Source organism: Perca flavescens, chromosome 3 (assembly GCF_004354835.1).
Source record: "Perca flavescens isolate YP-PL-M2 chromosome 3, PFLA_1.0, whole genome shotgun sequence".
In the NCBI taxonomy this organism is placed as follows: Eukaryota; Metazoa; Chordata; class Actinopteri; order Perciformes; family Percidae; genus Perca; species Perca flavescens.
Genome location: NC_041333.1, coordinates 21,865,834 through 21,888,682, shown reverse-complemented (window position 1 = coordinate 21,888,682; position 22,849 = coordinate 21,865,834). Strand labels below are relative to the sequence as shown.

Sequence of the window (22,849 nt, the reverse complement as noted above, 5' to 3'; positions counted from 1 at the left end):
GAATGAAACCAGCTGAGCCACGCAGGTAGCCCACTACTAGAAGGCAGAGTCAAATGTCATGGCTGAAATGCTCTTCTTCAGCTTCGTCACTGCTAAATAACAATGCTGATGCTTGGTTAGAAAAAAAGGAGTTTTTAATTTGACAGCATGGCCTCCAAACTGACAATTGTATGTGTAGTACAGAATGTAAGCAACAATCATTTCACTTAGGGTATTATCCAAGTCAGATCTGGCAGTATGCTGAATATCTGGACTAAGAACAGGATCGGTGGTTTCGTGATCGACCGGCACCATGATATGTGTTCAATGCTCAGTGATCTCATCTCTGTGTTCCTCTCCAAGACTTTGACATGTGGAAAGGGAAGCAAATATGAAGGGGCATCCATCCAGAAGTCATGACATTTTCAATATGGAAAGCCTGTAGTGGCTGTGAAGAGATGGAATAATCTTGGCACCTCCAATGTTAACATTACTTCCAAGGGATGCTGTTCAAACAGGTCATGTCTGTCTTACCTCAGTATTTTTATTTTAAAATCTCCCATGTTAAGGAAGCATAAAGAGGCCAGATTGTAATAATGGAGGAAAACAGATACATGTACAGCCTTTTTCCAATAGCAATATAAGTACAGCTCTTTCTTCAAGGTATGGGTTCAGTAGCCTATAACTATAATAAATTCAACAATGACTACAACTATTGCAAATGCTCGTATCTGAAAAAATTATAATTAGTAGTTCAATTATTGCAATCTCATTGAAGTAAATCCCTCTTCAAACAGCACATCTGCTTTTTTTTTTAAATGTTGAGCTTTGATGACACCAAGTGGACAAAGAAGGTAACATCAGCTGCAGAAAGTCTAGTTTTTAAGGTCCAATATGTAATATATTTGCTGTAATAAATCCAAAAATTACCCCAGTGTGTCATCAGATATTAAGGAAACATGCTAAGTTGAAATACTATCTTTTCTGACAACAATGCTAATGCCAGGATTTTCTCAGATTTCTCCACGTGAGCATGTGCTTCTATGTCAATATAGCCAGCATCTAACATTAGCTACTCTGCTGTACTGTGAAGTAATTTCTGGCTATGTGAGACAAGCGTCTAGAACATTGTTGTGGATGCTCCTTCAGCACGCTTTGGAGGAGGGTCTGGTAAAGCGAGACTATGGATGCTGTGGTCTCAACCTGGCAAACTCTGTGAACTTTGAGTCTCTGGAGACTCTCTCCAGTATTTTGAATTTGTACTGCAGTAACTATTTTAAACACTAGCTATCAGTATTACATATTGCACCTTTAAGTTTTAACCAGACCAAATATGAAAAAGTGTTTTTTTTTCTTGTCTTTTCAGGCATCTACCTATTTGTGTCTGTGACCTCATTCTCAACCGATGAGACAGTTTGGTCAGTTGTTTATTTTCCGAGCTGTTATTTTGGCCTGAGCGGCAGGATGTGACAGAGCTGGATTACCCAACTCTTCTCTCAACATCTGGGTGCAAGATGCCCGACCAGATGAGCCGTGTCTTCACTCCTGTCACCTATTCATTCTATTGTTTTTCTCCACCCTTTCCACTTTTATACTATCCTCTGCATCTCCTTGCTGCTTCTTTCCACCCTTCCTTCTTTGGCATCGAACCGCCAAAATCTGTTTTCAGCCCCACAATTCAGCAGAAGACAAATACAGTATCTGCTGCTCATATACACAAAAATGGGATAAATTAAATACAATCTTAAAATAAGTGAAACTGCTTAGTTCAGAATAGCAAAATAGGAAAACTACAATGAGTATAAATAAACTTTTACAAAAAAATTGTTTTGGAATAGTTTGACATTTTGGGAGTGCGATTATATATTATCAAGCTCTGCAAAAAAAAATGTGAGTAAGCCTATTTTCCAAAAGGCCTAACTCTTCATTTAATGTGAAGAAAAAAAACAATACTATCAAACCTCAAAGCACATGCATGCTTGTCAAATATCAGCTCATTAGTGTAGCATTGTAACAAATTTTCACTTTCATATTGGAAACTTTCAAATATTTTATGAACACATCAAAACAGGCCATGTGCTTTCAGAAAATGATATGTTCAGCAAGTTACTTCTAAAGCAATGTTTTCTTGTATAAAAACTCTAAGCAGTAACAGGTGTGTGGACAGTTGAATAGCATTAAAACAGTAGGACTTTACAGACAGAGCCAGCGACATTTGTGCTTAAGGATCTGTTTTAGTTGGTTGTTCTTTCAGACTCTTATCCCTTGTTCCTGACAATCCAGCTCCTCCTGGATCTCAGTCCAGACATTTCCTGTCCGCAAGGGATTCAGGGCAGCATCTCATCTGTAAATGTATTACAATAGCGATGTGCACTGGATCCTCAGGGCTTTGGTTAGCTGAGAGTCTGAAGTCTTAGGTTGTGACGTCCGCCTCCTTTCTCTTCATTCCAGTCCACATTTCATTATGACAGGAATCTTAAATCATATGAAGGCTTTAGGGGATCTGGACATGATCAAAGGAAATGGTTTGCATTTCAGAAAGAAATACTGCAATCTAACGGAGGATGTCCTTTTTATCATCCATCCTCAGGTCTGGCAGATACATTACCTTCAGTACTTTAGATTTAAACTAGTTTTCTTTTCATATTTCTGTAACATTTTGCATATTACAGGGAAAACAGAGACAGATACAAATGTGAAATTTGTCTACAGCACAAAATTGCATATTGCCTGTACAGAATTAGCAGTGGTTATATATATATATATATATATATATATATATATACATACACACACACACACACACACTACCAAAAGTACCGGTCAAAAGTTTGGGGTTTCTATCATCTCCGCCTTTTAGCCAAAGTTAAACTGTTTTTTAGCAGTTTTGAAGAAGGTATACATGCTTTTATTTCTTCTCGTTTGGACTATTGTAATGCACTTTATATTGGTATAAATCAAAACGCACTCTCACGCTTACAGTTAGTCCAAAACTCTGCAGCCCGACTTTTAACAGGAACCAAAAAGCGTGCGCATATAACTCCAATTATTGCCTCATTGCATTGGCTTTTGACCGGTATATATAACAATCATTTTGTATCTGCCTGGCTACTATAGCATACTCTCCACAAATGCTTTTTGAATGTTCGAATGGTTAAATATTGTTTCACCATGTTGAACCACACAATGTAAAGTGTGCTTCATCAGTCAAGCCAGAGGCAGAAAGAATGTGTACGAGTCCTGGTTCATTTCACACATGTTACACACATATGTTTACAGTTCTCTCTCCAAGAGGCCCAGGCCCCCTGCTTGGGCAGTGGCAGCTGAGAGATAAAGCGAGTAAGGCAAAGATAGTGAATGAATATGAGGAGTCTGATTAGAAGGAGTGGTAACAGAGTGGTATTGTGAGCTGACTGACTTGACGCCTCAATGGATCAGAGACGCAGGCTGCCGGGGGTAGCCTCTTTCTGGGCCCCACAGGGCCCCTCTGTGCTGATGCAGTGCTGGAAGTGGGTCAGACACAAGAGCACAGTGAGCGATTGGAGAGTGTATGCTCAGCAGATATCCAAGACAAAGAGGCATCTAAACAGTGAAGCTTGTGTACTGTGAGCAGGAAGAGACGGGGGCAGAAGGCGTTGTTGACACAGTAAACAACATACATAACATAAAATATATCTAGTGCAGATATGATTATCAGTAATTGTGGTCAGATTATATCATGCGATTGTGGCTGATTCAATGTTGCATCTGTTTAATGCAAACCATTACTTAAATCAGGAAATGTCTACACAATGTACATTAACGTCCGTTTGGTGCATCAGGTTGCACAAAATGCAGCCTGTGTTACCACCCTAAATAAGATAATTATGTAACAGCAAAACAATCTGTTTCCCTCTTGCCATATTCAAAAGTAACGTGTAATGAGTTGGACTGTTTATGAAAACATGAAAAGGCTTCTTTGAAAAAAAAAACATTCAAAGCAAAAAGCTGTAACTCTTATTGCCAGAGGGAGGCAGTGTTCTCATTCAACACACATTAACATTCTTCAGAGCATCCATTTTGCCTCCAATTCTCTGCAGCTCTTAAACTGCAAAATGATCGCCAGCCACAGAAGCAGAGAGCAGCTAGTTATCTTGTTATTGATGTGGGCACTTTGAAGAGACAAAGTCTGCCACATTCTGGCAGACGAGAGGCCGGAACACAACAACACAATAAAAGACAGATCTGAGAAGACAGAGGAATGTGAAGAATGGGAGCATAAAAACCTCCTTCAGAGGACGGATAAAGGCAGTGTCACTTAAACCTGAAATATGCATGGAAATACCATAAAGTTAATAAAGTTATGTTTAGGAGTTTGTTCAGGGCAACAGTGACCACAGGCAGCGGAGGAGTGATTGTAAAACACTCACCCCACCTACACTTGGCATTAAACGGAATGATTAGTCTTTGTGTTAGATTAAGTTGCATCCAAACATTTCTTAAAACACACACAACACACCAAAACAGATTTTATACCTTGAGAAGTTTCAGGAAAGTCACATTCCAGTATGCTGCAACATTCAAATTAAGACATACTTTATTGACCCCGCAATGGGGAAATTACATTTTTTCTCTCGGTTGTTAGTTATTGCACACAGGCCCAAAATCCACACACATGTCCAGGACCCATACATGCACTAATGGAGAGGTTTGCTAAAGGGCACCTTTGGCAAAGCCCCAGGAGGTGAACTGGCACCTCTCCAGCCACCAGTCCACACTCCATACTTTGGTCCACACAGGAACTTGAACAGGCAACTGTCTGGTTCCCGAGCCAAGTCGCTACGGGCTGAGCTACTGCCATCCCTAACATGTATGGATGAATGTGCTGTTATGCCTTACATCTGTCCTGGCAGTGTCAGAGCATCTACTGGTTACCGGTTCTGTTTGTTCTAAAACTGAGCACGCTTTGTATTTATCCTCCCACATGCAGCCACAGCAGGGAATCTACAAGTTAAAATCAAGCAGAGGTTAAAGACTAAAAAATATTTTAGCTGGGATGATGACAGTGGAGAATGAGACATGAGATGTGGATTTGAGACTAAACAGAACACACCATCACGCACTTGATCTTGGTAAATACTTTATATGCAATTGTTTCTTGATCTTTGCAAACACTGTATAGAAAACACTTAAGGTAACATTTTTCAAACATTTAAAGCACGTCTGAGCTTTCAGACAGACATGACACAGTAATCTACAGCTTTATAAACATTCCCCCCACCCCTCCGGCCTGTCCATACACACCCCTCAGCGCGCGCGCGCACACGCACACGCGCGCGCACGCACACGCGCGCACACACACACACACACACACACACACACACACACACACACACACACACACCTCCACTTATTATTCACAGTAGGCTTTATAACACTGTTTCTGTATCATATGATGGTTCCTTAACATTTTTTTTCTTCATTTAAAATAGCTATCAACATTTATGCTGTAATATTTGGAAAGTGATACATTTGTATTTACATAAGCTTATTAAGCAAGATTCAATTACAATGTGTGTGTGTACATATGTATAATTGTATGTAGGTGTGTATATTTGAGTGTGTGTGTTTTAACCAGAGCCACTTAATCATTCTGTTTGAGTCACTGACCAAAGACTGTTCCCACTGGTAGCGTCCAATCTGTTCAATACAGTCCTTTTTAGAAAAGAAGAAGAAAGTGGCATGGTGAGTTTTTAACCCCACAATGGCACCTCAATGCAGGGCAGCAGAGCAGAGTGAAATTGGTCACTAACTGTCCCCTACAACTTGTCTGTGATAGCATGAGGAGGTTATGGGAGACTGAAGTGTCCAGAGATGGTGTGAGGCACTCGCAGCACGTTGGACTCATCATACATTCAGCAGAGACCAGGAGGTGTCAGTCATTACCTTGGACGGCTGTGTTTCAGGGTCCTACAACCTCGGTGACTCGCACATTCGGACTCTTATGTTTTCATTTCATATGAGATAAAAGTAAGAAAACGTGGCAAATGGTCATAGTACCATGTCTTGATTTTAAAACACCTCCTTAAGCATCAACAATGGATGCTTCCAGGGAGATGAGAAGTCACTTCCAGCTAATCATTCAATCCCCCCACCCCCCACCAATCTTCCTCCTCCCTTACCTTTTCTCTTTCTCTTACACACACACACACACACACACACACACACACACACACACACACACACACACACACACACACACACACACACACACACACACACACACACACACACACACACACACACACACACACATACACATACACATAGACACACACACACACACACAGAGATGCAAGCACTCACATGTACATTCATGTACACAAAGTACAGAAGTAAGCAATTACACCTACACACACAGAAAAACTAAAACAAAAAGGTTGGCACACACTCACACGGCCACACATAGGGACCTGGGTAGGAGACCAAACTAATGTGAGAGGAAAGTGAGGCACATAATCTGAGCACATAATCTGAGAGGCAAAATCCAGCCTGGATTTTGATATATTCAAAAAAGAAGTAGATGACTAAGGTGTCGCAGACAGGCCCAGGCTTCCAGCCCAGTGAGAACTTCTAAAATGAAACCTCTATGTAGCACCTATATTCTCCCAGGTACCGTATGCATACTCTGAATCTGTAAGTACCTATTATACGGAGATGGCGGTAGAAGCTCCGGCTCAGTCGTTCACATGACAGCCGTACCGGCGAATAATTTCGGGGTTGGACTAAGGTACCATAGTGATAATATGAATAGTGCTTAAAGGCTTAGCTTTTCTTTCACATCCTCATTCGCAAATAGCAAGGCCAAAAGGCATTGTAACAGAGATCGATCCACATAATTAAACATTTAAAGAATTTATGTGCTCCAACAGTCTCATAAACTCTGGGTTGGGACCCAAAATAGGTCACAGGCCTATTCTGCTGGGTCCCTACATGGCAAGAGTAGCAATAGGTTGTCATGAGCTGGGGTCAGAAGAACAGGGACTAAATGTTGTCGTTTCCTGGGTGAAAAAGCTTAAGAACCACAAACCGAGTCTCCGCTGAGTGCAGGAGCGACAGTGGTTGAAAATGGAGATGGCAATGTCGAGTCAATCTCTTGAGGGCGTTTACAGAGGTCCTTAAAAGACCCCTGTGTGTCTTTGAGGGCCAGTTATTTAATGTGGCAGCACTTTGCTATCCCTGTATGTAAATGTAGGTCTTTTGTAACTCCTTTTTTCATCTACCTTCCATTTACAGTATTAAAAAGCTACTTCATTATCCTGGGTGTGTTGGTTCACAGGTTCACTTAATTTTGTTCCAAATTGATAACAGAATGAGATAGTAGGTGGGAGAATGAGAGAGAGCAGGTAATCTGTCCATCCTTCCGGTCACCCCCTCGCTTAGTTAGGATGGAGATCAGGAGTTTAGGGGAGTTTTATTTCAACCGTCGTCTGGGGTCGAGTCTTCAGGGCTGGATGAGTCCTCAGCAAATTCGTCCGATGAGCCACTCTTGTGGATGCGCCCATCGCTGCGCATGCTGTGGAAAGTCTTGCGGAAAGCCTCCATCATCGAGTGTGCCAATTTCTTGGCCTCCAGCTTGCTCTCGCACTCCACAGCATGGCAGTCCATCTGGAAGGTCAGGTCATCGTTGATCTCCCGGTAGATCCAAGCGAATACGTTGGGTCTGACGCTGTGGTCGGCTGTGCAGTAGGCGATCCGCGCCACCTGGTAGGTGTCCATGGTTACTGAGGCCTCGCCGTGCTCATCCAGGTGGTGAAGACGCACCTGGAAGGGCCGGATCTCCAGCAGAGAGTTGCCTTCGGGGCAGCTGCCCTGCTGCTGAGCAAGGTCACGACGCTCCACAAGACCCACCACCGCCGACTCTGTGCAGCCAGACAGGAACTGGGTCCCGGAGATAGTCACCTTACCCAGGTAGGCCACCTGTAGGAAGACGCACACAAATACTATTAGACTTGTCTTTTTCACAACACCACGTATAACAAACAGTCGTTATCGACGACCTTCCACTTCCGGGATTGCTCTGTTGCCGCCAGGAAGTTCCACTGTATGTCCTTCTTTTCGGCCGGATGTCCGTTACCTTACGCTTTGTTTGTGTTGGAATTTTAAACTCTGGTCGATTTATGAGGACTATGGTTAACTGCTCCTCAGATCATTGCAAGTTAAATCCAGACAGCTAGCTAGACTGATCTGTCCAATCTGAGTTTTCTGTTGAAGGACTAAAACAACTTTGAACGTACACATAAACAAGTTCCGTTCCCGAAGCTATTTTGCAGCGGCACCGTGCCTCCGTGCGGAGCTTAGCGCCGCCCAAGACGATTGTGATTGGTTTAAAGACATAACAATAAACCAGAGCACGTTTCTTTCACATCCTGGAATGCTGCGTAGACTAGCCAGACCCTCTTCCGCAGCGCTGTGGAGGAAGGTCTGGCAAAGCGAGACTTAACAAACATAAATATGCAGTTGACTACACATACACCTTTAAAAACTGCAGTTTTTCACCGTATGTACAGAATCAGCTGCAAAGGGGAAAAATAACAGGAATGTAAAAAAGTGGGACTGCTCCCTGTCATACTGAAAGAGTCTATTAGGATTATTTATAAATAACTTTTCACAGGGACAATGAAATACTGTTAGAAAGTAGATACAAAACAGTGAATGTCAAAAGTGGAGCGATAAAACATATTGAATATTAACAGAGGCTTATAAAAGATTGTTTTAAGAAATGATTTAAAGATGTTACAGACATAGCCTGTCTACTCTGTCAGCAGTCGAGGCCTAGGAATAACCAGCAGAGCCCATCCATCTAATGGCACAACACAGGCATAAAAGGAGGTCCAAATCATTAATAAACAGACCTTTATCTTCATCAAGAGTGGACCATTTTTCTTTTCAAATCACCTCAGGCAGAAATAAGTCCATGTTCATCTTTAGGTTAATTAACCTAAAAAAAACTGGGGTACGTTAAGTCTATCTGTAGTGGTGATAAGAGGCTTTTCTAATTTTCTGTGGTAACTGCGCTGACATGCTGGAAGGATGTGTGTTGGCCATTTCCCAAAGAGAAAAAAAAAAAAATATGTTGAGCTGTGGCTGCAACAAGTACCATAGAATACCATAGTAATGACGCTGCATACCAGGAGAGCAATAGACTAAAGGAGATGGACAGTGTTAGGAGGAGAGAGAGTTAAGACGTGAACAAAGCTGGAGTTTTCTGTGGGAACGTGGCCAATGTGAGAGCGGTCCAGGAATAATGGCTGACTTGTGCGCTTTCTCTACATGGTGTTCTTTTAGCTTTATAAAAATACACAGAGGACGAGCCTGCTACGAGTCAAAAACTCAGTGTTCACTCCTGTCTGTGTTTATACTGGGGCAGGGGAATACTCCTCTCTCTCAAGAGTTCATTACAGCTGGTTACATGCGGCACACATGGCTGCTGATAACATGAGTGCGATGATAAGTGTCAATACTAAAGGAGAGATGTGTATCGTATAACAGTCGGCAACATTTTTAGAAGATATGGCCTGCATTTATGGCTCTGTCAACGTCGAGCCAGTCTGTGGTTTGGAGAACACTATTCCCTTAAGAAACGCTCGCAAACTATTACCTATAATTCTTTTCAGTTCTTACATTTTATTATCCGACAACAGCAGACGTCCGGTCCGGGTCGCGTGTTGCATGTGGAGTTGTGTATACGTCGGAGGTTTTTTTCGATTAAAAAACATAACAAAGAACAAATTTTAAGACAAAAAAGTACACTGAAGGATAATTTTGTATCCAGCTTGGTTAACGTTTCAAGGAAACATCAAATATAACCAACAATGAGTGAAAAAGGTGGAAAGACGCTGAGAAGCAACGCTGACAGAAACACGGAAGCAGGCGAGAATCAGGCTATCACACAAGAGTTACAAAAATTGAGTGAGCGTATTGCAGGAATGAATGATAACTTGGAGAAGATGCTTGATGAAAAAATCAGAAGTCTACATGTATCCCTGGACAAGAACTTCAATAGTAAATTTGACAGTTTCCGTGACTCGATAATAAAGATTGTAAAAGACAATCAAAATGCCCTAAAAGAAGGAATTGAAAACAAAGCTAGAGAAGTGTAGAATAGCCTGGATATGGAGATAGGACTCATGGCAGCTCGCATGGAACAGATTGAGCAAAATATCAAGAAAACAGCTGCAACAGATTTCAACCCAGAAACCGGAATAATGGTTTTTGGCCTGCCCTTCGAGGAGGGTGAACAGGTGACGCAGACAGTGTCCAGGCTAATGGAGGGGCTGCGGTGTGATTCTGTACCTAGCTTGGTGGCAGTGGAGAGGCTGAAGCCTAGAGGTCGTGGACCGGGCCCGGTCAGGATCCAGTTGGCTTCAGTCGGGGACAAAGTTGCGCTTCTGAGAAGGAAATACAAGCTAAAGGATGATGATCGATACAACAAGGTATATATTCGATCGGCAAAATCACACATGGAGAGGCTTTTGGATTTGAACTTTCGTACCATTTTGAAGGAGATCCCATCGGGGAATGATTTTTTTGTAACTGGGAATGGACGCATTGTGAAACGTGATGAGCAGCAACAGCGACGCACGCCAGATACTGGAAGATGAACTGTTTCTCGGACCCACCATGCTCAAGATTCCATTTCTTTAGTACATTGGAACGTTAACGGATGGACTGTAGGTAACTGCAAATTAAGAATTCTTATTTTGAATACTTTGAACCCGGATATTATTTCGCTGAATAAGACGCATTTATCTGATGACAAAGTAATCGACATGGAAGGTTATATATGGTTTGGTTATAATAGAACAAAACATGTTAAAGCACCTAAAGGCTCCGGTGGGGTTGGGTTTTTTGTTAAAAATAACTTGGTGGAATTGTACAAAATTGATGTTGTGGACAAACAGGTGGACGGTATTCTAGGTTTAAGATTTGTGCATTTGAAATCAGTTTATAGTTTTGTTGTTTTTACTTCTTACCTGCCACCTGAAACGTCAGTATGGGGAAAGGATGCCTCTTTTTTCTTTAATCATGTTATGAGTCAGATTTATCTATGCTCAGAAGTTGAAGCAATTCTAGTGTGTGGAGATTTCAATAGTAGGATAGGTGCTTTTGATGACTATCTAAAAGAAGTGGATGCAATGCCACCTAGAGCTTTCTTGGATGGTTCTGTAAATAAACATGGAGAATCAATGATTGAATTCTTAAGTTATGTATTGTTAATGGGAGGATATGTCCTCTAAGTGATAACTTCACATCGGTATCTATCAAGGGTAAAGCAGTGGTTGATTATACTTGTACCATATGACTGCTTACAAATATGTGACTCTTTTGAAGTTTTAGTTTCAAATCAATTAATTAAAATGGCAAATTGTAGGGATTTGATTGGAGAAAGAAGCAGAGTCCCAGATCATTCTTTACTGAGGTTAAGATTTCTTATAAAGACGGAGGCTCATTGTCATGTAGCTTACCGGGAGAGTTTACAAAATGCATCCAAAAAAAGGAAAGTTAGCAGGACTTTACCAGTTAACTTCTTATCTTCGAGTTTACAACAATCAACCCTGTCGAAAATGAAGAATGACATACAATTATGTTTTAGAGAACAAGAAAAATTAGATAATTGGTATGTCAGCCTTTGTAAATTGATTAAAGAAGATATAGAGTTTGATTTTAAAGATGGAGACAACTATAAGGTTACAAAAAAGCCATTCAATACGAAACCTTATTGGAACAAAGAGTTGAATGAATTGTGGCAATCTATGTGTAAAATAGAAAAAATGTTTCTGAAGTGTTTAAATACTAATATAGAAAGGAATAAACTATTAGAAACATTTAAGAAAAGCCAGAATAGGTTTGATAAAAGATACAGATTCTATAAAAGACGTTATCAAAGAGGATTGGTATTAAACCTGAAGAGAATCCAAACGTCTGGCCCTAAGAGATTTTGGTCAGAAATTAATAAACTAGGGCCAAGGCGTAGTTGTATAATACCCATGGAAGTGCTGGGGAATGACGGTAGTTTAGTGACTGGTCTGTCTGATGTAATTAATAGGTGGGAGAAAGATTTTAAAGATCTTTTCTCTTGTGAGATGTTTGATTTTGATGGAGGGTATTACGAGGATTTATGTCAGAGGAAGAATGTAATAGAGAGCTACATTTTAAAAGGGGAATATTGGATAAATAAGGATCTTAATAACAGTCTTACAAAAGGAAAAGTTCAAATGGCTATTAATAAGGCTAAATTGGCAAAAGCGACAGGGGTCGAAAATATCCCAAATGAAATACTGAAATCACCCAAACTATTTGATATTTTGTGTGATTTATTTAAAGGATGTTTTGAATGTGGCAAAATACCATCTATGTGGCTTAAATCAATTATTAATCCGATACCAAAATCCCAAAATGAAAATCCAAGGGTGCCCTTAAATTATAGAGGGATTAGTCTATTGAGCACAGTTTATAAACTGTATTCTACAATACTTAATGAGAGGCTCATGTTGTATTTAGAGAAAGAAGAGCTTCTTGTGGAAGAACAAAATGGATTCCGTAAATCAAGATCATGCTTAGATCACATTTTTGTATTGTCTACAATTATAACTAATAGAATAAGTGAAAATGAGCCAACATATTCGTGCTTTATCGATTTTCACAAAGCTTTTGATATGATCAATAGGGATCTGTTGGCATATAAGCTTGTAGAGTATGGGGTAAATGGAAATTTTTATATGGCACTGAAGTCTGTTTATCACAAGCCCATAGCATGTGTAAGATTGAATGAACTCCATACCAACTGGTTTCCAACATCATCAGGGGTAAAACAGGGCGATGCTTTGTCTCCCACATTATTTGCAATTTATATAAATGATTTGGCAAAGGAAATTAAAGCATTGAATTGTGGGATAAGATGTGGAAATGGAATGATAAGTATTCTTTTGTACGCGGATGATATAGTACTACTGTCTCCATCTGAAGATAATCTGCAGCGCATGCTCTCTTATATTGATGATTGGTGTAATAAATGGAGATTGTTCATCAATAGAAAGAAAACGGAAATAATTCACTTTAGAGAACCTTTAACTACTCGCAGCACTTATGAGTTTAAAATTGGGTCACACAAGCTGAACTTTGTAGACTCATATAAATATCTAGGTTTTTATATTGATGAACATATGAATTTTAGAAATGGTGTTAAGGTTCTTGCTGATTCAGCACGTAGAGCTTTGGGAGGAATTATTGGTAAAAGCAGGAATCTGAAAGACATAAGTTTTCAAACGTATTCTAAATTGTTTCAAGCCTATGTGTGCCCTATACGTGATTATATTGTGGGTGTTAGAGGACTTAGGAATATATCTAATTGTGAATTAGTGCAAAATAGTGCTATAAGATATTTTCTGGGTGTGCATAAGTATACCCCTACATTGGCGATAGTGGGAGACATGGGATGGGAATCATGTGAGGCTCGCTGGAAGATATGTATGGCCCAGTTATGGAATCGTCTATTAGATATGGACGCAAATAGGTTGACAAGGAAAATATTTCTCTGGGATAAACACATTCTTGGTCTTTGGTCTAACGACATATGCAAATTGTTTTGTAATTATGGTTTTGGGGATTTGTTTCTTAATAATGAAAAGCTGAATATCGGTTTGTTTAAAGAATCTGTGTTTGCTAAAGACAAAAAGCAGTGGGCTGATGATATATGGGCTAAGCCAAAATTGCGTATTTTTGTAATGATAAAACCAGAATATGGCACTGAGAATTATGTTGTATATAATTTGTCAAAAAGGCAAAGATCCTTATGTGCTCAAGTGAGATCTGGTGTTTTGCCTTTGACTATTGAAACAGGACAATATGTTAATGTAGAAGAGGAAAAACGTATTTGTCCTATGTGCTGTTTGAATGATGTAGAAAAGGAGTTCCATTTTGTTTTCTATTGTCCTTTTTATCGTGAGCAGCGTGATTTTTTGTTTTGTAGGATAAAAGCAGAGATTGATTTGGTAAATATGGATGATGCTCAAAGATTGAGATGGCTGTTCACATATGAAACATATAAATTGGCTAATTATTTAGATAAAGCCTGGGAGAAGAGGAAAAAAGCTCTTTATCGAGTGTAGATGAGAACTAGTTGTTGTGTGTGGTATGTGTGTACGTGTGTATACATGTATGTATGTGCATGTCTATATATTTGTATTCATGTATTTGTTCGAAGTATTTGTATATGCAACGGGAAGATGTTTGTTGAATAAGTGAATTTGTGGTGTCTTGTAATCCCATGTGGGATGGGCCAAGATGTTTGGCATGATACAGAAATAAAATATAACTAACTAACTAACTAACTACATTTTATTATCCGACAACAGCAGACGTCCACCCAGCAGATCAACAAATACCAATGCCAGACTGACAGAGAGCACCAGATAATGATACAAAGCAGAGGCCCGGGTCCTGTTTTATTCAACACGTGATCGGACTGCTTCTCTTCTTTCACACGTTTTTGTTTAGTCTGCGTCAAGTCTACCTGCCCTCATTCTCTGCTATGATTTTCACTGAATGGGATCTTTCAGAGTAAGCACTCAGACCAGCCTCTCGGTTAGACAGGCAGTTAAGTCGTATGTAGAGCAGGTTTAGCATTTACTATAAAGCTGCAAAAAAAAATTTTAAAACTGACAGGCACCAAAATCTTTGTAGTATTTTGATGTAACGTTAGTGCCTTGCCCAAGTATTTTGTAAAATCATGCACTCTTTGTAAAGCTGTGGAGCCCACAAACAGATCTTCTCATCTAAAAACCCTTAAATTACAACACATATTTGGATATCCTTTTAAAAAACAGAAATGAAAGTAATGGAGAAATTTAAGCTAAAACAGGCAGTAGAGAAAGAGGAAGCTAATGAGAAATAGAAAGCAACAGAAGCAAACACAAATATATCCCTAACAACCAAACACTTCATCTTTGCCAATTCACTTTCTTTCCAAAATGTGGGATGAGAATCAATGCCATGTCTGTATGTTAAGTATGGAGCTGGAGCCAATATGTAGTAGGGCTGTGCTCGATTGAAGAAATTCTTAGTCGACTAACACTCATTCAATCGTATCGCCAAATCGATTAGTTGATTTAATCGACAGATCTGTAAATCTGAGTTTCTCCGCAAAGAGTAATGCAGAAGCACCTCTTTAATTCTTGTGTTTACCAGAGATGTGCTCGTACGTTTCTTGGAAATAAGTCATTCAGCATGAAAAAAAGCATAAAACATGACTAATCGACCAAAGAAATCTAAGTTGACTAAGACCAAAACGACCGATTAGTCGACTAATCGACTAAGAGGGAGCAGCCCTAATATGTAGTTAGCCTAGTTTAGCATAAAGACTGGAAGCAGGAAGAAAACCTTTGTAAAAGATTTAAAAAAACACATGTATCAACACCTCTAAAGCTCACTTATTAATACATTTACAGAAATGTAAAAACAACAATTTGTGGTTTTATGGACACCGGTAGTTACATGCGTTAACTATTACAAGGCCAATTTATGAAAATAAGAGTTTTTATATATATATATATATATATATATACACACACACATATATACATACATACACATACATACATACACACATATATATATATATATATGTGTGTATATATATATATATATATATATATATATATATATATATATATATATATATATATATATATATATATATATTAATATTAATATTAATATACGGACTAATGGTAAGATAAAATATTTCATGTGACAGTCAGGTAGATTGGTGAATGAACAGAAGTAGCATATTTCCCCTAAAAGATGTTTTAACAGTTTGAACAAGAAAGGTGCGATGAAACAAACAAACAATCAAATCCAACTGAATGAAGGTCAATCTACTCCAAAGTAGCATGTGTAGTATCTGCTCCACATATAAACAAACACTGGCACTGTATGCTACCACTATGGTGGATTAGCCCCCGAAAAACCCCGAATGCAGTGCGACATGACATTGATTCCCAGTTTCCGAACAGTAAGAGATCCAGGAAGTGAAAGCAGCTGTCTCCTCGTGCCTGTTTTTCATTAGTGGTGACCGCAGGGGTGGGACACTCAGCCTTTGCACCCGATCCATCATTCAGCCGAGTACCACAGGTCTGCAGGAGCAGCCTGGAGGCAGGGTGGTTTGCTAGTCAACCACACTGACACCCTCTCGCAGCCAAAAGGCATTCAGTCACTCAGCTAACCAACAAATCCAAAAACAGCAAGATACATCAACCATCCAGAATGTGCTGTTTGTATGTCAAATAGCAATAAAGAGTCATTGTGCACTTCTTTTCTCGGTCTCTCTTATTTTTATATTAAAGTTACTTGTTTAAACTGCGATCGTTTCTACTCATTGCTTGCTTCCTAGTTGAATGAAGGCTGACTGCTTTGCCACGTTTCATTCTCTTCTAGCAGCTGAGAGTAGGCCAAAACACAAAAAAAAGGCAGTTCATGTTTCTCTCAATCTATATATATGTATTCTCTGGTGTTAGAAAATTAGGAAGTGATCTAGTTAATGTGTCTGGTTAAATAATGTTCACAACTTGGGAAAAAGAGCCAATAGGAAGAGTTGCAGCAGCTTGATATTCAGACTGAAATCAGTCTGATGTTGCCTTCTTTTCTCCAAGGGAAAGATTTGTTTTGTTTTTTGTGACTGGCATATCTGGAAGTTAGGTAGAGAGGTCATAGAGAGGTCAAGAAAGGCAGAAAAGAAGGAAGATGGTGGTAGGGAGCAAAACAGTTAGAGGGGTTGAAAAATGACAAGAATCATCTTTATTAAAAGGTATCTTAGGAGTTTAGCCCTTAAACAAACGTAGTCCTTTGATAACGAGCAAAACACACCGGTCTGCGTTGGAACATTTGGCCAGTTTGAACTGTCAACTTTCCAGACGAGCATAATGAAATAAACTAGTATAAGACAGGTGTGTGTGTGTGTGTGTGTGTGTGTGTGTGTGTAAGGTGGAGGGAAAGATACGTGAGGAGTGTTTGAGTTGAGGAGGTCACCAGACTGAGCAAACATTTAGTTTGTTTCCAAGTCCAAACCAAATATGCAGCTAAAGAGGAAATTGTTACATTGCTCAAGCAGAAAGATGATGAGGATAGAAATAGAAAAAAAAAAAAAAAAAAAAAAAAAAAAAAAACTGCTTATAAGGCTGTGTTCACAAAAAACAGATACACCACTAAAACTTTGGACTTGGATGATTTCATTTTGGTATGCAGTACTTGAATCACCCATTTCACTGTACCAACATTTTTTTCCTTGAGGGCTAAGACAACACTGAGCCCGTTTACACCTGGTATTAAACTGTGGTCTGTAGGTGAGCATAACATCTGTGTAAGGAAAGTTAAACGTGAATTTATGAACACACAGACACACTAATTGTGAAGTTTATTAGGTTTGGCTGCTGATAGACAAAACACGTAAACAGGTTGAACCTTTATGCCAAATAAGCACAAGTATATAAATACATGTTCAAATGTATTTAAGGTTGTCATGTGTAAATTCTGATATATTTGACAAAAATTACATCTGTGGCTCATGATTATTGTGTCATCAACGTGGTGCTGAAGGCAGCAAAACTTAAGTGTAAATCCAACCTATGTTAAACACTGAAACTATTGTTGGGGCAGAACCATCGTCACCGTAGAAATACTACTGCTAGAATAAAGAACAAAAATTAGGTAATTGTGCTCTCTAGAGCCAACAAGACACTCAATATGAGACAGCAGTGTAAAGTGACAGTGCTGTAAGACTAGACAGGTGCCTATAAAATACACACACATTTATAACCAGACATCTGTTGCCTCCAAGTCAGGAATCATAGAAGACGAGATCTGATGACCCTACGTCTAGAGGCTGTTTTTCTTCTTTCTAGCTGGGAATGCACATAAACTATAGAGGAATCAGATCCTCGCAGGATAATTGAAGCAGCAATGAAGTTGTCCTCAATACAATTTCACTTCCTCCTGCACATCATTCAGTCAGTTAGACCACATACAAGTACAGTAAACCTCATAAATACATGCATGAGAGTTTTTGCTGCCATTTATTGCTAATGGAAGACAGCCCCGCTGAATTGGCCTCCACTAAAGTCAAGAAAAATTACTATATATTATTAATAAATAAAATCTAAGGGACCTTTGTGGATGAAGATATTATTTAGATGTGCTGTCAGGAACTGTCAGACTAAGCTCAGTAAGTGACTGACTTGACAGTCCTGCCCATCGTCAGCTAGCTTTGTGGTAATTAACAAGGGGGTAAGCGAGCATCCGGAAAGCGTACCTCCTATGGGGAGTTTCTAAGGCCAACAAGCCATCACCTGCCGCTAGCATCCTATTGACTCCCATTCATTTTGGTGTCACTTTGACAGTGAATAACTTTACATCTGAAGCGTTTAAAGACTATTTGTCCATTGTTTATTTCTAAAGAAACATGACAATGTATAAAAGGCTCCATTACCTTGTATCTCACGTTATGGCCCCGTAGCAGGCGTCTTTATAAAAATATGCTAACGATTGTGTCATAAACATGCGACTTTCTGTTACACAGTAGAGAAATTACCGTATTGTCAGGAGAAGCTTGCAGGAAATCGGGGGCTGGGGGGTGGGGGATGTGGAGGCATATAGTCAAGGGAGAAGCCTATAGAGAGTCCACGAAAACATCAGAACAAAATATTTCAGCAACTTTTTGATGGAGTGGAAATACTTTGGTATGTGGCAAGTGAATTCATATGAAGTAACATTTAGATTTCTCTTGGCACAGCTACCAGAAGTCATGATTTAGGTCGGACTCACTGACAGAAATGAGCTGCTGTCAGGATCTCCAAGCCAAACTCCAAACGCCTGCATTAGTCAGCGTTTGTGCAGCACGTGAAGCAAACCGCTCACCAACTCAACCACTCGAGCATTCTACACATCAAGCTCTGGAGAAAAATTGATACATCAATCCATCCATCCCAGACCAGAAAACATCTGCGGTTCTCTGATCTGGCAGCCCGCTCACCAGTCGTCTCAGTGCTGGCAAGTCAGGCAGGCAGATCATTCCAGAGATCTACAGAGTCCTCCTCTTTGTTTCAACTTTCCATGTGTTTTCTCTTCTTTCTCCCCCCTCGCCCTAACACCTCTCCTCTATCCTCACATCCCCTCCTACAGCTAACTGTTAACATTTCTATACCGACAAACTGAAAATATTGATTCCATATGAAGCGAAAGGGAGACAGAAATAAAAACAGTTACAGGAAAGACAGCCTTGGAGGCTGCAAAGGAGGAATGCAACTAAGAAAAATTGGAGCAAACATTGACAGAAAAACAGACAGGCTGAGGGGAGTTCAAATTTAAACTATTCACTGGATTGCTGCTGCAGACAGGAAACTACATGTGTATGTATACCTGCTTCGTAGAACAGAGACAAAAACAAAGAAATGTAGTGCAAGTGTTTGCGAGTGTGAGCCGAGAGGGGAGGAGCATGGTTAAACATTTGCATGTGTGGTGAAACATATGGCCACCATTACTGACTCTTGGTTTACGAAGGATATTGTCCTGTCCTATTCTATTCTCTCTCTCTCGCTCTTACCTACATATGGAGACTCTATGGCCTGCAAGTGGAAGTCATCATTAAGCAAGTGTTTGGTAGCCTCGCTAGCTTGTCTGCTTGTACTGTAAAAAGTTAAAAGGGAATACCCGCATGCCAGACTGATCTCATAAAGTGGCGTATGTATGACATGCCAATTCGTATGCAGTTTTGGCGTGTTATCAAGACGCATAATTCCATAATCCCAGAAGTTTTAAAAGAAGCAACAAAGAAGAAAACATTTATATATTTTTATTACACAAAACCCTCTTTTTATGCCTCTTAAAAAGAAACAATCTGACAAGGAGAACATCACTATGTGGTTGAACTGCTCATAACATACATAACCACCAACAAGCAGATATTGTCTGATTTTAAGGGGCCACAAGCCAAAAAGGTTGTGAGTCACTGCTGTAGTCCCCAAGGTCTCAGTTGATCTGTGCTAAGAAACATGTTTAAAAATCATCAGGGAGGTTGTTCAAATACGTACAGTACATGCTGGCTTATTAAGTTCTGTATTAGCATGTTTACAACACTGTAAAAGACTCCAAAACTATTACATATAAAACATACAGTATACTGCAGCACATCAGTGGAAACATTGTCACTGCCACCACTGTTTTGAAGCACATGCCAGTAACAATGCTTTCTGTGTTTAATGATATATGAGGCAAACAGATTTTAACAATCAACATTTTTTTTTGATAAATCACTGGATACAAACCCAACAATGCCTGAAAAACCACAATTATGGAATGACAAAATGAGAAACAGATAGACAAGCAGGGAGGAAGAGACAGAGAGAGAAACATATTGTTGTAAACCGATGGAGAGCAAAGCTGATAAAAAGTAATTGAATGCAAAGAAGGACAGAAGAAAGTGAGGGATTCACAGAGGGAGACAGAAAAAACATCCGCAGCCCAGCAAGCGAGCCGGTGGGAAGAGAGACAGGAACATCCTGGTCCACTCACACACAGCACACACTGTCTGTGTCTGTACGAGTCTGTATTTGTGTGTAAGCACACAGACACGCATGTGTGTATGAGAGGTGCAGAGCTCGGGCAGCTGTGCTGCTGGAGCCACAGCTGGTTCGGCTATCAGCAGAGAAAGGACCAGAGGGGATGAGAAGAAAAGAGGAGGAGGTATAGGAAAAGGAGGAAGAGAGACTTGGAGGAACCAATGAGGAGATACCTGTCCCTACAGAGAGGCTTTGGGAACATGGAGAAAGAAGAAGAAAGGGGCTGAGATGACAGGAAGAGGGACGCAGAGCAGAACAAGGAGGCAGTTGTTGAGGAGAGCAGTTTGGTCCTGTCGGATCAGGTCTGGGAAGAGACTGGGATGTGAAGGCACAAACAGTCAGCTACACTTCTGGAACTCGTCATTTCAGCATTAGGCCCTTTCCCAGATGCTGGTCCAAGGACACAGTGGTGGTGCAGACAAAATAAACAGTCCATCTCTCAATCTGGGTCGGTTTTCCTTCTTTGTCCCCCATGGTCGCATTATGTTCCAACCAGTAAAAGTTTTGTGTTCTTTTCCAAATGGCACGAGATGAGTAGTGCGTGTGAAAATATGATTGTTCTTGTTCATGCCTCAATGGCTGACTATTTGGAAACATATTGGACTTGTAAGAGGCAGTGGAGACCTTATGACGTTTGCAAAAAGTAAGAAAAAGACCTGATATTATCAGTGTCCAAAAGTATAACTTTCAGATAATTTAGAAAAAAAAATAAGAAAAGTTAATAACAATAGCACAGTGACCTATGGTAAATTTATGTTGATGGACATTTTAGCATATCCATGTAATCATAACGCTTGCTACAAGCTTATTTTAAAATAAATAGTTGAACATTTCACTTTCTCTGCCGAGAGTTGATAGTTGAAGTGAGAGGACTGATACCACTATCATATCTGTACAGTAAATATGAAGCTCCACCCAGCAGCCTGTTAGCTTCGCTTAGCACAACGACCGGAAACGGGGAAACGGCTAGCCTGGCTCTGAAAACAAAATCTTGCTACCAGCACCTTTAAAGCTCACTAATTAACATGCTATATTTGGTTTGTTTAATCCGCACAAAAACAGAAGCATAATAAAAACAATTTGCGGGGTTTGGAGGGTGTTATTATTACCAGTTGCCAGGCAACCAGCGGAGAATCCAAGAAGTTACTAGTTCTGGCCTAGAAACCAGTCCAACTTGCTAGCTGTTTGCCCCTGCCTGTTTCCAGTCTTTATGCTAAGCAAAACGGTCTCCTGACTTCAAATGTAGTGTACAGAAATAAAATAATAACATGTCCCTCTTAATATGTATCTGGGTTATACTTGTATGGGGTTTTTATCAAAAATGGGTCTGTGTGTCACATGTTTAGGTAAAAAAATGAATATTAATATATGTATAGTATTGGCCCCCAAAATCCAGCATTGTCTAGTCAGTACTAAAACAGTTACTGAGCCCGATATAAAAATGATACAGCATGTTCTATAGATAAAACACAACTGTCCCACTGTCAGAGACGGAGCTTATCCTGGCGTTCTCCCTCAGTAGGCCCCTGCGTCTGGATCTCCCAGCATGACTGGGAATTCACTGCACAGCATTCCTGGAGAAGTTGTTAACATTCCTCTAAACTTATTGAATAAGCACAGTGCAGCTGGCTCCGCTTGCCACAGCATGCAAAGATGGATGAGGTTGTTTTTTTTTGTGAGTGCTGTGTGTATTTGCCCATTTGTGTCTTGTGTGATGTGTGGTGAGAAAATGATGCTGTGTGTGTGTGTGTGTGTGTGTGTGTGTGTGTGTGTGTGTGTGTGTGTGTGTGTGTGTGTGTGTGTGTGTGTGTGTGTGTGTGTGTGTGTGTGTGTGTACAAAACAGAGTCTGAGTGTTTCAGTGTAAGTCAAGACAGAAGCACCTCAGTGTATATGAAAGAAGCTTTCACATTCCCAACCCCTTCCATACGTATGGTAAGATTCTCCATACTCCAATGATGGCAATAAAATGTGTCTAAGCTGAGCTACACATTTACTTTCCACTCCAGTGACTCCGGTGTCCACTGGTGGAGTTACCTTTTCAATTCCTGGCCACAAAATATGGTCTCAGCCACACAAATTTGCAATGCAAATGCAAAGAAAGTATTAAAAGACCTTATTTCCCCTTACCAACACATGCTATTTGGTCACGCCACATACAAATACTGTAACTGCTGTACATGATTTGGTTCATCTGATCCAGATTTTTGCACAGAGAATG

General features: G+C 40.0%; 1 protein-coding gene across 1 annotated transcript in view; it reads right to left on the bottom strand.

Annotated features, from left to right (window-relative positions):
* Positions 1–6,788: 6,788 nt before the first annotated feature.
* Positions 6,789–22,849, bottom strand: part of pid1 (phosphotyrosine interaction domain containing 1) — a 33,049-nt gene continuing 16,988 nt past the window's right edge. The window contains exon 3 of the mRNA XM_028573721.1: positions 6,789–7,938. Within this exon, the coding sequence (XP_028429522.1) occupies positions 7,438–7,938 (501 nt within the window). The 3' untranslated portion in view covers positions 6,789–7,437. The remainder of the gene's footprint in view (positions 7,939–22,849) is intronic.